The 15,114-nt window shown below is 44.4% G+C and overlaps 1 protein-coding gene across 1 annotated transcript in view; it reads left to right on the top strand.

Moving 5' to 3' along the window:
- Nucleotides 1–7,126, top strand: part of mindy3 (MINDY lysine 48 deubiquitinase 3) — a 52,242-nt gene extending 45,116 nt beyond the window's left edge. The window contains exons 14-16 of the mRNA XM_080767502.1: nucleotides 1,315–1,402; nucleotides 3,579–3,650; nucleotides 4,963–7,126. Of these exons, the coding sequence (XP_080623628.1) occupies nucleotides 1,315–1,402; nucleotides 3,579–3,650; nucleotides 4,963–5,112 (310 nt within the window). The 3' untranslated portion in view covers nucleotides 5,113–7,126. The remainder of the gene's footprint in view (nucleotides 1–1,314; nucleotides 1,403–3,578; nucleotides 3,651–4,962) is intronic.
- The last annotated feature ends 7,988 nt before the right edge of the window (nucleotides 7,127–15,114 follow it).

The raw sequence follows: 15,114 nt of genomic DNA, 5'->3' as shown, positions 1-15,114 counted from the left end.
AAGCTTTATCACTGACACACACATTATCTAATTTATTTTATTTTTGCAAGTGGGGACTGGCCTATGCAAAGGCTAGTACACATCTGAACATGTGCAGGTGTTGGACTGTACATTTAAGATGATCCTTTTTAAACTTCTCAAAGAAACTTTCAAGGCCAGATTTAGTCTGAAGTTAACTAGGTCATTCCACGACCAGCTAGGGGCCAAAGAAAGCAAGACACTTTTGACACCCCTCAGATTTGAAGGCTGGCACTACACACCGTAGCCAGGCATTTGATCTGAGGTTTAGACCATTTTTTACCAAATTAAATTTGGAGGAAATGTAAGGAGGAAGATCACCAAGAATGGCTTTATAAATTAAAATATACCAATGATGCAGCCTGTGAGATGTCAATGAGAACCAACCAACTGCAGCATACAACGAACAATGATGCAGTTAGTTATGAATCTCAGTGCAGGGGATGTAGTTTGGCCAAGGTGGAGGAGCACGCAAACCTATAAATGGTATCACCATAATCCAACTGACAGCAAGAGACCAGTGACAATTCTTTTGCGAGCTGAACAAGCCTTCAATCTGTAGAAGAAGCCCACAGTGAATTTAACCTTTTTTGCACAAAGAGTCGATATGAAATTTTAAATGTATGTGTATAATCCAACCAGAAGCCAAGGTATGTATAGCGCTCCACCCACTCGGTGGGGATTTGATCTGGCGTGAAGATATTCACTGGGGCTGCAACAGCGTGTGGAGTGAACAACACAGCTTTGGTGTATCATACACACGCCAAAGCACACTTTCACATTAATGTACACATGGAAACTCACACAAACACAGAATCATGCACACACGAACATAAAAGTTCACACACCAACCCACACACTGCCCTGCATTCAAACACAGAATGACACCAACATATACATACAGTACAGTAGAATCACACTTTCTCACACAGACATACACAAATAAATCACACAGTAACGCATAGTCTCTGTCGGACACCCAATTTGGTTTCAGATTCTCACACACACACACATGGCGGGGGGGGGGGGTCTGTTGTGTTGAAGTGAGGATGTGTGTGTGTGATGTCAATCACAGCAGGCGTTTGGTTTATCAATTATGTATTATGGTGTTTATTATGGTGTTTTCATACCTGACTCATCTCTCCTCTTGTCTCTCTCTGCCTCATCTTTATTATATGTCGCTCTCTTTGGATGTGTCTCCCTCTCTCTCTCTGTGTCTCTCTCTCACTCTCTCCCCCACTGTTTATTAACTTGTCCCCCTTTCCTGTTCTCTCTCTTTCTCTCCCTCTCTCCCAGTGTGAGTCTAATGAAGAGTAAACTGGATCCAGAGGGTCTAGGTGTAATCCTGCTCAGTCCTTTCCTGCTGGAGTTCTTCCCTGATCAGGTAACGTGTGTGTGCGCGGCTGTGCGCGTGTTGTGGGTGGGTGTGTTGCGGGGGTCGGTGGATGTGTTATGTGGTGACCATGAATGAGGTCACTGCAGGTGGACTTCTCCTGTTTACATGCATTACATGAAAGATTGTTATCCTTCCATACTGCATATTAACACACACGAACACTCACACACACCACAACCTTAGTTCTATTACCCATACTGTATTATAGATGTGTAGATACTGTAGACCTTTATTGATGCCATGAGGAAACTGCAGTTGTCATAGCAGTACCGGCGCAGTATGAAACACAGGACAGATACAGATAGGGGATCAAATGAAGAGGGGAAAAAGAGAGAAACGGTAGATTGAGAGTCTTGCTTGACCTCCTGCACTTTCACATCCCAGGAGTAGTATGGAGTACATATTTGCAGTCAATCCACAGTGGATAGTGCTGAATATGATCTATAAATTGTATATATTGTCTATCGATCGATAAGTTCACCAACAGTGTTGTTCCTGTAAATCTGCAGTGGGTATAATAATGAGGAATATACAATGTATCCTCATTGAAAAACCTGTACAGAGGTTTCCTGATTCTGATCCCAGTGGAAAATAACAAACGCACGTCACATGCACAACACACACACACATCACATCATCAATTCTGTTACCCACACAGCCCATATCACTACTATCACGCACGCAAGCGTTTTATTTCTCACACACACACACTCACACAGTATATTTCAAATCAAAGGGTGTGTGTGTGTGTGTGTGTGTGTGTGTGTGTGTGTGTGTGTGTGTGTGTGTGTGTGTGTGCGCAACATCATGTTGGTGGCAGGGAGGGGCTCGGAACAGAACACTGGCTTCTCGAACAAGGATCAGAGAGGGAGAGAGAGAATGTAAGAGAAATGGAGTGAGAGAGAAAAAGAGAGGAATGTGAGAGAGCTAGGCTAAACTGAGAGAGACGGCAGAGAGACAGAACAAGAGAGATGAATAGCAAGGGAAGGAGATAGAGAGAGGCTTGTGGAGAGAGAGATGAAGAGAGAGGTTGGTGGAGAGAGGGAGAGATGAAGAGAGAGAGAGTGGAAGTGTGTTAAAGTGATCAGGGCTTTAGGGACTCAACAGTGGACTGACCCTCAGCCACAACGATATTATACTATTACACACACACACACACACACACACACACACACACACACACACTCAGACACATGTGGGACTGAGCTTAGGGTTAGGGTTTCACATACATGCACATAAGCACAAGTAATGAGACACATTCTCTCACTCACGCACGCGCACACACGCGCGCGCACACACACACACACACACACACACACACACACACACACACACACACACACACACACACACACACACACACACACACACACACACTCACTCTTCTTAACAAACACACACACATCATCCTAGCGTAGAAGGTCTTGGCTCACTGTCATCGTTCAAACGTTTTTGTAACGTCTGCTGTTTTGGAGAATTGGGACACACACAGTCACACACACACACACACACACACACACACACACACAGAGTATAAAACATGTACACTCACACACTTAACACGTATCAAAAGCAGACACACACACTTAAACGCAAGCCTGTGGGATTAATGTAGTGTGTTAGGTTGCAGGCTGAGGTATGTTGGTTTGACTGTCTGTCCAAGAATGTCAGTCTTTGTGGTTTTACCTCTGCCTTTGTCAAAGATGTTAACACACACACACACACACACACACACACACACACACACACACACACACACACACACACACACAACACAGTTAACAGAGGGACACTCACGAAGTCAGATGTGCGTTATTGTTTGTGTGTATATATAAAGTGTGTCCTGTCATGTCAATTGCTACTGCAAATTCTGCAATAGACAACGTATTTACATTATATTTATGGCTGTATTGTTCTATACATCCTTGTGTGTAATAACTTACTATGGAATCGTGCATTTCCCGTCAGTTGTTTCTTTGGTTGGTCACGCCCCCATTTATGGTCCATGCCTCGTGATGTCATCAACATTAAGCCCGGCCTTGCCCTAAAGTGACGAGGCCGCTTCTCGCCCTCAGGCGTCTTACTGGTTGATAGTGTGCTTAGTTTGTAAACAAATGCTGTGATGTATAAATATAAGTCCTCATTCAAATGTCTTGTGTTTCAGGACTCTGGGATTCCAGACTCGTTTCCTGTCTACCATTATAATGGGCTCAAACAGTCCAACCACACTGAGAAGGTAATTCCTTGTTATTCCTTGTTTCTCTTGTTTTTCTCCTGCTCATACTTTTCTGTCTCTGTCCCTTGTAAGCAGTATATAATACCAGTGTAAACGGTAGCTAATTGACTGCCCATCATTCTATCTATCTACAGAATATCTATCTATTAGACCCTCCAGAACAAATGTAATTATGCAATCACATAATTTACTGCATAATCAGCCAAATGTTGCAGATTTTGCAGGCATCAATTTAAAAAAAAAAGGATGCATAATCACACAAACTCCCTGAATATTTCACTGCATAAAATCACATAAAACCTATTTTATATTTTTCAACTTCCCGCAATTTCACATACACGCACGTGCGCACACACACACACACACACACACACACACATACACACACACACACACACACACACACACACACACAACAGCAGCAAGGCACCTATTAGCTACTGATAGCATTTCCATTCCCATACCTGAAGTTCCAGATGAGAATATCAGACGTGCTGACAGGACCCTGCAGCAGTGTGTGTGTGTGTATGTGTGTAGGGGGGGATTCCTGCAGGTAGTCCTGTGGAAAAAATGAAGCACTTTTAAGACTGCTCTGTGTGTGTGTGTGTGTGTGTGTGTGTGTGTGTGTGTGTGTGTGTGTGTGTGTGTGTCACCCATGCAACCCTCCATCCTGTTTCATCCGACCTCTATCTCCTCTCTAGAGGAAGTGAGTGACAGGCGGTTCCTCCAAAACAGCTGGCATAAGACTTTACATACCTGCATGTTTGGACCATCCTGACCTACTTATGTGCGTGTGTCTTCGCTCAGGTCCGGATTGTACAACCCTGACTTATTTAGCACGGTCCATGAACCACATTACTGCACGAAACAAAACCGCCGCAATTTCTTGCAAACTGTTTGCAAGTTGCAACTAGTTGCGTTGTGAATCATTGGTGCGATTTTGTAGAATTGGTCTCAGGTCTAAATGGGTTTAAACTTTAATGTCTCTGTGTCCAGGTCCAGTACGTAGAGGGGACAGCAGTGATCCTGGGTTTAAACTTTAATGTCTCTGTGTCCAGGTCCAGTACGTAGAGGGGGCAGCAGTGATCCTGGGTTTAAACTTTAATGTCTCTGTGTCCAGGTCCAGTACGTAGAGGGGACAGCAGTGATCCTGGGTTTATTAAACTTTAATGTATCTGTGTCCAGGTCCAGTACGTAGAGGGGACAGCAGTGATCCTGGGTTTAAACTTTAATGTCTCTGTGTCCAGGTCCAGTACGTAGAGGGGACAGCAGTGATCCTGGGTTTATTAAACTTTAATGTCTCTGTGTCCAGGTCCAGTACGTAGAGGGGACAGCAGTGATCCTGGGTTTCGAGGACCCCGTGCTGAGGACCGATGACACTCCTGCCAAGCGCTGTCTCCAGACCAAGTGGCCGTACATTGAACTGCTGTGGAGCACCCAGCACTCGCCCTCACTCAACTAGCACTGCACACTAAGCCTGTTGGTTTGTAGAACACCCTGCGCTGCAGACCAGCTCTCTAATACGTCAGCAGGTGTCAAAAGACTGAGACAAACACACACACACACACACACACACACACACACACACACACACACACACACCACACTACCACTACCACACTCTTGGGACATTCTGAGAAACACGTAATCACACATAAAGGATCCTTCTGGGAAACACACACACACACACACACACACACACACACACACACACACACACACAGGTGACAGAGACAGTTTACAAGTTCAACAGACAAGTTTGAGAGACATTCTCACTTACACACTCCCTCGCTGCAAACCTCTGAGGGACACGAGTGCTCTTGTCTGTCTGTACGGTGCTCACGTCTTGGAATTGAACACGCGTGGTATTTTAAGCAGTGATTCTCAAGCTGTGGGCCGGGGCCAACTGGTGGGCTGTGAGGATATTATTGGTGGGCCCCCAAATAATTGGCAAAACACTAAGATTTGTATTGGAAAAAATAAATGGGTTCAACATAAAGAAATCATGGTATCTTTTCTTTGTGTTCTTGGATCAGAAAAGATACCAATCGATTGGTTGATGTTTAAAAATAACCGCATGCGCTGAAAATCCACACGGCCAACCCATCTGACCACGTCATCTGACCGCTGTGAAGTGGTCAGATGGGCTGCAAACGCTTTCCGAATTTTTCAAGTGGGCCCGGAACAGTTTGTCTGTCACCTGCTGTACCGAGAGTAGGACCACCTTAACAGGTTCACTGTCACCTGCTGTACCGAGAGCAGGACCCCCTTAACAGTTTCACTGTCACCTGCTGTACCGAGAGCAGGACCCCCTTAACAGGTTCACTGTCACCTGCTGTACCGAGAGCAGGACCCCCTTAACAGTTTGTCTGTCACCTGCTGTACCGAGAGCAGGACCCCCTTAACAGTTTGTCTGTCACCTGCTGTACCGAGAGCAGGACCCCCTTAACAGGTTCACTGTCACCTGCTGTACCGAGAGCAGGACCACCTTAACAGGTTCACTGTCACCTGCTGTACCGAGAGCAGGACCCCCTTAACAGTTTGTCTGTCACCTGCTGTACCGAGAGCAGGACCCCCTTAACAGTTTGTCTGTCACCTGCTGTACCGAGAGCAGGACCACCTTAACAGGTTCACTGTCACCTGCTGTACCGAGAGCAGGACCCCCTTAACAGTTTGTCTGTCACCTGCTGTACCGAGAGCAGGACCCCCTTAACAGGTTCACTGTCACCTGCTGTACCGAGAGCAGGACCCCCTTAACAGTTTGTCTGTCACCTGCTGTACCGAGAGCAGGACCACCTTAACAGGTTCACTGTCACCTGCTGTACCGAGAGCAGGACCACCTTATCAGTTTGTCTGTCACCTGCTGTACCGAGAGCAGGACCACCTTAAAAAAGAACTCCGGACTAGTGCTTTTCATAACCATAATCTGATGTTATTATATTCATTAAGCTGATTTAAAAACATCCCGAGCGCACCTTTTAGCGATAAATGTAGCGATGCTAAATGCTTATTTTGATTGCTCGATAATTCTTTTTTTGTTCCATATGGGCTGTCGTTAAAAGGTGAGCTGCCGATAAACTCCTCCATGCTCGGAGCTACAGCTCGCTAGAGAGGGAGTTTTTTTAATAACATCAGATTACGGTAAGAAATGGGCTTGTCTTTAACCCTGAGAGGCAAATTACGTGTCCATTTGTACACTCACAGTTACAGACCTGCAAGGAACCTGTAGGGTCCTTGGACCACACATTGAGAACCAGTTACAGACCTCCAAGGAACCCTGGTCCTTGGACCACACATTGAGAACCCTTAGGGTCCTTGGACCACACATTGAGAACCCTTGGGGTCCTTGGACCACACATTGAGAACCCTTGGGGTCCTTGGACCACACATTGAGAACCAGTTACAGACCTCCAAGGAACCCTGGTCCTTGGACCACACATTGAGAACCCTTAGGGTCCTTGGACCACACATTGAGAACCCTTGGGGTCCTTGGACCACACATTGAGAACCCTTGGGGTCCTTGGACCACACATTGAGAACCCTTGGGGTCCTTGGACCACACATTGAGAACCCTTAGGGTCCTTGGACCACACATTGAGAACCCTTAGGGTCCTTGGACCACACATTGAGAACACTTAGGGTCCTTGGACCACACATTGAGAACCCTTAGGGTCCTTGGACCACACATTGAGAACCCTTGGGGTCCTTGGACCACACATTGAGAACCCTTGGGGTCCTTTGATCACACATTGAGAACCCTTAGGGTCCTTGGACCACACATTGAGAACCCTTGGGGTCCTTGGACCACACATTGAGAACCCTTGGGGTCCTTGGACCACACATTGAGAACCCTTAGGGTCCTTGGACCACACATTGAGAACCCTTAGGGTCCTTGGACCACACATTGAGAACCCTTAGGGTCCTTGGACCACACATTGAGAACCCTTGGGGTCCTTGGACCACAAATTGAGAACCACAGCTCTACTCTCATTTCATCCCAAAAGGACAAGTTGTAAAAGGGCTGTTATGCCAAATTTCTTACCTGTATATCGATCTATTGTGAGGAGAACGGGAAGATCTGACTTGACACTTTCCAATGTGTTGGGTGTGTTCTGACGTTTGGGGAGGTGTTGGCGTTCAGAATCTGACGTTCAGGTTTGATTGAGGTTTTAACCACTTCAACCCTGCCTCTATTCTTATTGAAAACAGACCTGAATTACAATGGTACGTCTGCTCGTGTTTCCTTCTCTTCGCCAGAAATCCTAGATCTAGTACAAGCTGTGATATTTGCTATTTCTGTCCAATGTTCAGAATAAGTGGTTAAAAGCTTCTATGTCTCCATCATACTGATCTGGGTCCAGCAGGTCTTCCCAATACAGTAGAGAGTCGACTGTATTGTTCTGGTCTCGCTTTGGACACACACCAGATAGACCAGTTCGTTCTGAAATGCTTTCACACTGGGGCGCAAAGTTTGTGTTTAACGGGCGCCGTTAACTATGCCTTCATTACCACAGTATTAATATTATTTAGTGATTATTGTGAGCTCAGTGGTGCCAGATCAGTTAACAGTGGTTCTCATAGTAGGGGTCCAGGAAGTCTCCTGCTATTTGTTAAAATAGCATCACAATCATTTTAACCACTTCCATATTTTTTACGTTGGCTATTCAAAAATAGCAGATCCATAACCTCACAGCTGTGAGCTTGTACATCTGCTATTTTTGAGAAATTATTAATCATTTGGAATTCTTTAACTTCTCTTCTGAGAGTCCCTGTCACAAATATTGTCAGATGGGGATTCGTAGCCAAATACATACAGTATACATTTGGGGGTACCTTGACATGGGGAAAGGTTTGAGAACCAATGACTGTACATTAATCACCTCAGTATTTCCTCTTTATTTAAGTGATTATCGTTGAGCTCACTGGTGCAGGAACCAGTGGCTTCTGAGGACTAGCCGGGTTTGAATGTAAGTCAGTCACGTGTTGAGTGAACTGTACTGCTACGGCTACAGGACTGGGGACGACGGTAACCAAAGCTGTCCATGGGGGCAACCACACACTCGTACAGTCACAAATGGACATAATACACACAGGGTTACGCACGGATGTGCAAACAAACACGCGTGCCGTGTGCACACACAAGGGTGTGCATACAAAACCACACAGACATGCATAGAGGCCAACACACACATACAGTATATAAACCTGATTTAGTTGCACACCCGTGTTCCATGCTGAAAATAGCCCATCTATCTGCTCACAAGGGGCCACTGCCGCGCCAACGTGCTGTGAGCTTGTAAATTGCCGATTATCGGCGCACCACATTGGCACGCTATACTAAGAATAATTGAAGCGATAAAGTGTTTACAGAGTAAAGGGACCAACCTGCAGGCAGAGAAACGCAGTTCATCCCAACAAGTTCCAGTTTACAGGATGCCATTATGTGTGCATGGTACATGCACACGCGTGTGTGTGTGTGTGTGTGTGTATGCGCTGTATGTGTCACAACAGGATGTGACCAATGGCCTCATGTATTTATTCCCACACTCCCAATGTTCTGTAATTAAAACCTGTTCTTTTTGTTGAAATGGAAGCAGTGTTTTATTGTTTTTTCAGGTTGTAGGTCTGCGACTCTGCGATCCCTCTGACCATAAATACGTTGTGAGACACTTGACCCTCCTCAAACCCACCACAGCCTCAGGTTGCACCATGAGCAGCTAAACAACAAAGACGTGTTGATCATGTCTGCTCTTTACTACATCACTCGTATATTGTTGCAGTCAGTTGCTAACCTTGCATGTCCAAAACCGTTATTTTGTGTGACGCTGTACTACGATCAAGTAGGGTGTTAATTTACAAAAAAAACTAAATATTAGAATATGGAGATAAGAGTTTTCTGTCTGACAGCAATGATATACAATTTCCTTCAACCCCGTCCTCTGAGACTGTAAATCAGCGGTTCAGTGACTCTAGCAGGACGGTAACGGTGTCTAATTCATTCTCTGTAAACAGACGCAAAAAACATTTGTCTCCCCGCAGACACAGTCAGAGTCCTGTGGTGTCAACTTAAGCCTGATTTATACTCTGTAGTGCAACAAGCTTAACAACATGTTCCATAGCTCCTTGGGATCAATTACGTTTGGCAAGCGGCACCTTCATGCAATGGACTATAAATGAAGCTTTATTGTTCAAGCTATTGGCTTCCCAGTGGTCTGAGTTCTTCTCAGTGGCAGCAGACCATTACAAATCACAGGGCTGAGCATTGGGTAAAGTTTAAAATTGAGAAAAACCGATAACTACTGGTACATTGTTGATCATTGTCTTTGTTGTATTTGTGGTGTGGAGTCTGGACTGCCATCCATTTGAGTTAGAATAATTTTAAAACTACCGGTGTATATATATATATATATTATTTTTTTGTTCTTCGTGTGAACGACCCTTATTAATGATCATATATAATATATATACAGTACATACATATAGGCTGGCAGGGTACTGCATCAGGCACCCAGAACTTAGGTAATTAAAACAATTCATACTTTCATTCCCAACAGTTGCAGATAAATATTATTGTGATATAGATTTTTTTTTATCACAAGTAAACACAGTTATTAAAGCTAAAGTTGTCAGGTGGCCAGTAAGGAGAAGTGCTGTCTTCAGGTTACATCAAATGTCTTCATTTGTGTGTGTGTGTGTGTGTGTGTGTGTGTGTGTGTGTGTGTGTGTGTGTGTGTGTTGGTTGAGAGAGAGAGAGAGAGAGAGAGAGAGCGAGCAGTAATGACTGGCTGTGTGTCTAATGGACTCAACTAATGGAGAAAGGATGTAGGTCTAATCCGTGACTGGTTGCTCTAATAGAGTCTCACTGGGACTGTGGGTGTTTGTGTATTTCTCTGCATTCTAGAGACTATTATATATGAAGCCATCTATAAAACAAACACCAGTAGGAGTGTGAGGAAAAGTTACTTTCAAAAATGTAACAAATTCCATATTATTGTCTCCGCCAGGCCGAAGGCATGGCCCAGACTATGTTTTGCACCGTGTGTGTGTGTGTGTTTGTGTCATTCCATCTGTGATCAGCTAATCTCCGGCACCGTTGGCTTGATCGCAGTGCAACTGCACACACTCCCTGGATGGCAGAGTACAACCTCTGCCCTCTGAGCCCTTTGATTGATTGATTGATTACTTTATTGAAAATATATTTCAAAAGGATAAATTCACAAGAAAGCTGTTAGGCTTGTTTCCATTGTGGTCCTCCTTCATTTTTCGCATGGGCCTGTTCTAGCACCACCAGGAGCTATACTGTAACAAACATCACACAAATCGTCACATTCTCTTCATAGTCGAGGGCTTTCACATTTTTCATATTCCATCCGATTGGCTTCCGAAGTTTGCAGCTCCATCTTGAACAAAATGCCTCAAATCACAGCATGCCATTTCCGTGAAATGTAGTATGCACATTCACATTAGGCAGAGAAAGAAATTGCCACTTGAAAGTTTTCAAATCAGCCTCATGGTGGTGCTTTAACAGGCCAATTCATGTTTTTACCTACCTGTATAAATGCACCACCAGGAGGCTGACTTAGTAAAACACATTTTTGGATATTACTCCTTTTCCGGTTGTGGTGAAACGTTGCACACACATTCACACTACGTTGAGAAAAAATGCCACCTTTTTAACATTGCCCTATTATTGTGCCACCAGGAGGCCAATGTTTGCAAGACTTGTTTTTATATCCTCTATATCTCCTACACATTTTGTCCGATTATGTCATATTCCATCCTGATTGGTGAATTCCGAATATTGCTGGCCCATAATAGCCTATACCTGACTGGCGGAGACCCATGTGCTCCGAGGAGCACATGGGCCTGTACCACTAACTTTCTGTACCAAGTAATGCATGCAACTTTAAAAAATATGCACTATTAGTGTACTTAATTTGTTAGAAGCTTAATCACTTAAGCCCTGTTCTCAAAAATAATTGTTAATAATTGTTCATTTGTAAAGATAATAATAATCTGTGAATGGGCCCCAAGGTGCTCAGGGGGTCCTCTGTCTAAACTCAGGCCTGACCCTGACTTTCAGAAGCTGAAAAGAGATCATGCACAAGAGATACACTGATACAGTATATTTTATGAACAGGTAAAATAGGCAACTACTTGTCCCTGGTCCCCCAAAGGCTCATTCAAACGTTTTAGGTATGAGATAAATCACCACCACTTTTACATTATGTTATAGGCCTAATTGCTAATTAAAATAAATCAATAACACACAGGGTCATGTATGATAATCAAGAGAGTGTGCGTGCGTGCGTGCATAAAACAATAGCAGATGGTTGAACCATCTACAAAATGCCTGAGCTATGTGCACGCACATGTGTGTGCACTGTGCAAGTGTACACACTGACCTGGCATAAATATGAAAGAGGAGTATACCATACTGCTCTTTTATCCTTCTGTTCTCTGGGAGAGAGATAAAAACAAAGACATAGAAACGGAGAGGGACATGACAGGAATCTGTCTGTCTGTCTGTCTGTCTGTCTGTCTGTCTGTCTGTCTGTCATCTCCAGAACTGTTCATCCGATTTACTTTAGGCTTGGCGGATGTATTCCTGACGATCCATTGTCCTGTGTGGAGTCCATTGTCCTGCATGTGAGGAGTCCATCAGTTCAGAGGTATTCCAGGACAAGCCCACTCTGTACCAAGAGGCAGGTGTGGTGGGCACTGTACAGCATGATGAGCAGTGGTATGTAATGTAACTAAGTACATTTACTTAAGCACTGTATTTAAATAAAATGTTGAGGCATTTGTACTTTACTTGAGTATTTCCACTACTTTTACTTCTCTACTCAATTACATATTGGATTGAAATATTGTACTTATTGTACTATTCAACATTTATTTGAAAACTTTAGTTTCAGTTATTGGTACTTTGTAGATTTTTTATTATATTTTACAAAACTTACATTAACTTACACTTCATTTTTTACGGCCTATTTCTACACTGCAGTATTGATACTTTTACTTAAGTAAAACATGTGAGTACCTTTTCTAATTTCTAATGTATGATGATATATTGACCCACATGACCCCTAAAAGTTTTATACAGAATAAATATATAAAGGCGGCCGGATGGCAATTGCTATAGTCTGGTTGGCCTCTGGCAACCACACTATGGTACGAAGAAAGAGATCACTGTGTCTTATCTTATCTCATGATGCATGTGAACTTTTATTCATCTGAGGATCTGAGAGACCAAGACCTCTTTCACTTTCTCTTTGATTCTATACTCATCGCTCCTCTCTCTCTCTCTCTCTCTCTCTCTCTCTCTCTCTCTCTCTCCTATGTGCCAGAGAGGAGAACAAGAACAGAGCAAAAAAGGCACAGAGAGGAATTAAACTCAAAGGTTGATGGAGACGAGAGGGAAGGAGAGGGGAAGGGCAGACACAGTGGGAGGGTTGGAGAGGACTGGTAAACTGCATGGTATAAGTTTACCATCTGGCAGTGTCAAGGTCACTCAAACACTGGTCTATACCTCTCTCTCTCTCTCTCTCTCTCTCTCTCTCTCTCTCTCCAGCTGGTTCATATCATAGCTGATAGTAGTACAGTCTAACAGCTGTACAACAATCTATGACATTCTGTATCTGTCTCTCTAAGTAGTACTTTCTCTATCTTTTTCTCTCCCCCCCCCCCCCTCTCTCTCTCTCTCTCTCTCTCTCTCTCTCTCTCTCTCTCTCAGCTGGTTCATATCATAGCACAGTATACTGTCTATACTACAGTCTGTCTCTATGTTCTAGTATTTAACTGTCTCACTCTCAGCCTCTCCGTCAACTCACTTCACTTCTCACTGGTTCAATTTAACATAATCTTGATAAATAATTCGTGTTTGTCACTCTGACTCCTGTCTGTGCATGTGGAATCACGCACGCACGCACGCACACACGCACACACAGCCAATAACACACAGCCAATAATCTAATGCAGATCATTCATTGGCATCCTTTAAAACAGGCCTGATAACCTTTCAGCCTACAAGGGAGAGGATATGATCACTTCTCCCGTATCACCCCCCCCCCCTGTACAACGCCCTTCCATTTTTCCATCAATCTGTACATCTATCTCTCTCTCTCTCTCTCCTCTCTCTCTCTCTCTCTCTCTCTTTCTTCCTTTCTCTCTCTTCTCTCTCTCTCTCTCTCTCTCTCTCTCTCTCTCTCTCTCTCTCTCTCTATATCTTTTTTTCCCCCAAAGCGGCTTTAATGGTAGGCTATATGCATGAGAAAACAGTCTACATTTCCAAAGCAAAAGTGGAACAAAAATCAAGATAAAACAATAATTATGTACAAATAAATATTGAATATAAATATAAATTTATGACCCACACATTCATACACCGATGGCAGCGGAAACCATGCAAGGCACCAACCAGCACATCAGGAGCAATTAGGGGTTCAGTGTCTTAGTCAAGGAGACTTCGACACTAACTCTGGGGGAGCCCGGGTTCTAACTGGCAACCTTGTGGTTACCATCCAGCCACTCTACCCCTGAGCCTCCGCCACGTGTGTGTGTCTCTCTCTCACACACGCGCGCACACGCACGCGCGCACACACACACACACACACACACACACGCAGCCAGGATGTGGTCCAGGTCCAGGATGGTCTGACACGCAGACTTAGACCAGAATCAGATAGCCTACATATCCAGATTCAAGAAGTCAATTGTATTTAACAAGTCCAAGAAAGTCTTATTAAAACTTCTGTTCTATAAAATCCTTTCAACACGATCTGTTCTACCTCGGGCTTTTGGGCGCACCAAGCAGCAGTGAACGAGCAGTGCCGACTGCAGTGTTAAAGTCTAGGCCTACTAGCTTGGAGATTTTTCTGCCATAAAACGACATAATAATTACCGACATAATTACAAGTGATTATTCCCAACGGAAGGAAACGCGCGCCCGGTTTTAACGGCGCGGTCAGAGTCGATGGTCTAATAAAAGGAAAAAAACCCTTGTAGAAGGTTGGGGTCTGTAATATTAACCTGCGTGCGTGCACGTGCGTAAGTGCGCACATGGTGTGTTCGTTATATAGAGAAGAGAGTATAGAGACCACACGAAAAAAGTAAATTAATAAATGCGTGGCCGACTCGGGAGGGACATGGTGCGTCCACGTGCACGCGCCCGTCCAGTATAATTCCCCCCCGCCCCGCCGACCTGCATTCAGATGTCACCCGTAAAAAGTCCGCTTCAAACATTATGGATCAAAACTGCGCGCAACAGAAAAGTATACCTCTTTGCCGCTGCTATAAAAGGAACGGGGGGCCCGCGATGACGCGCGCTCTGATGTGGTCTGTAGTAGTGCGCGTGCGTGTGTGCACTACGGTGAGGCGGGGGTAAAGTTTTGTGTGGAGGAGGAGGGAGGGCGGCCATCAGAAGCAGCAGTGAGTGGAGGAGGAGGATGGCAGGAGGGCTGGA

This window comes from Protomyctophum bolini (genome assembly GCF_963924005.1).
Source record: "Protomyctophum bolini genome assembly, chromosome: 7".
NCBI classification, from domain to species: domain Eukaryota; kingdom Metazoa; phylum Chordata; class Actinopteri; order Myctophiformes; family Myctophidae; genus Protomyctophum; species Protomyctophum bolini.
The sequence above is the reverse complement of the archived record's forward strand: the minus strand, read 5'-3'. Positions and strand labels throughout refer to the sequence as shown.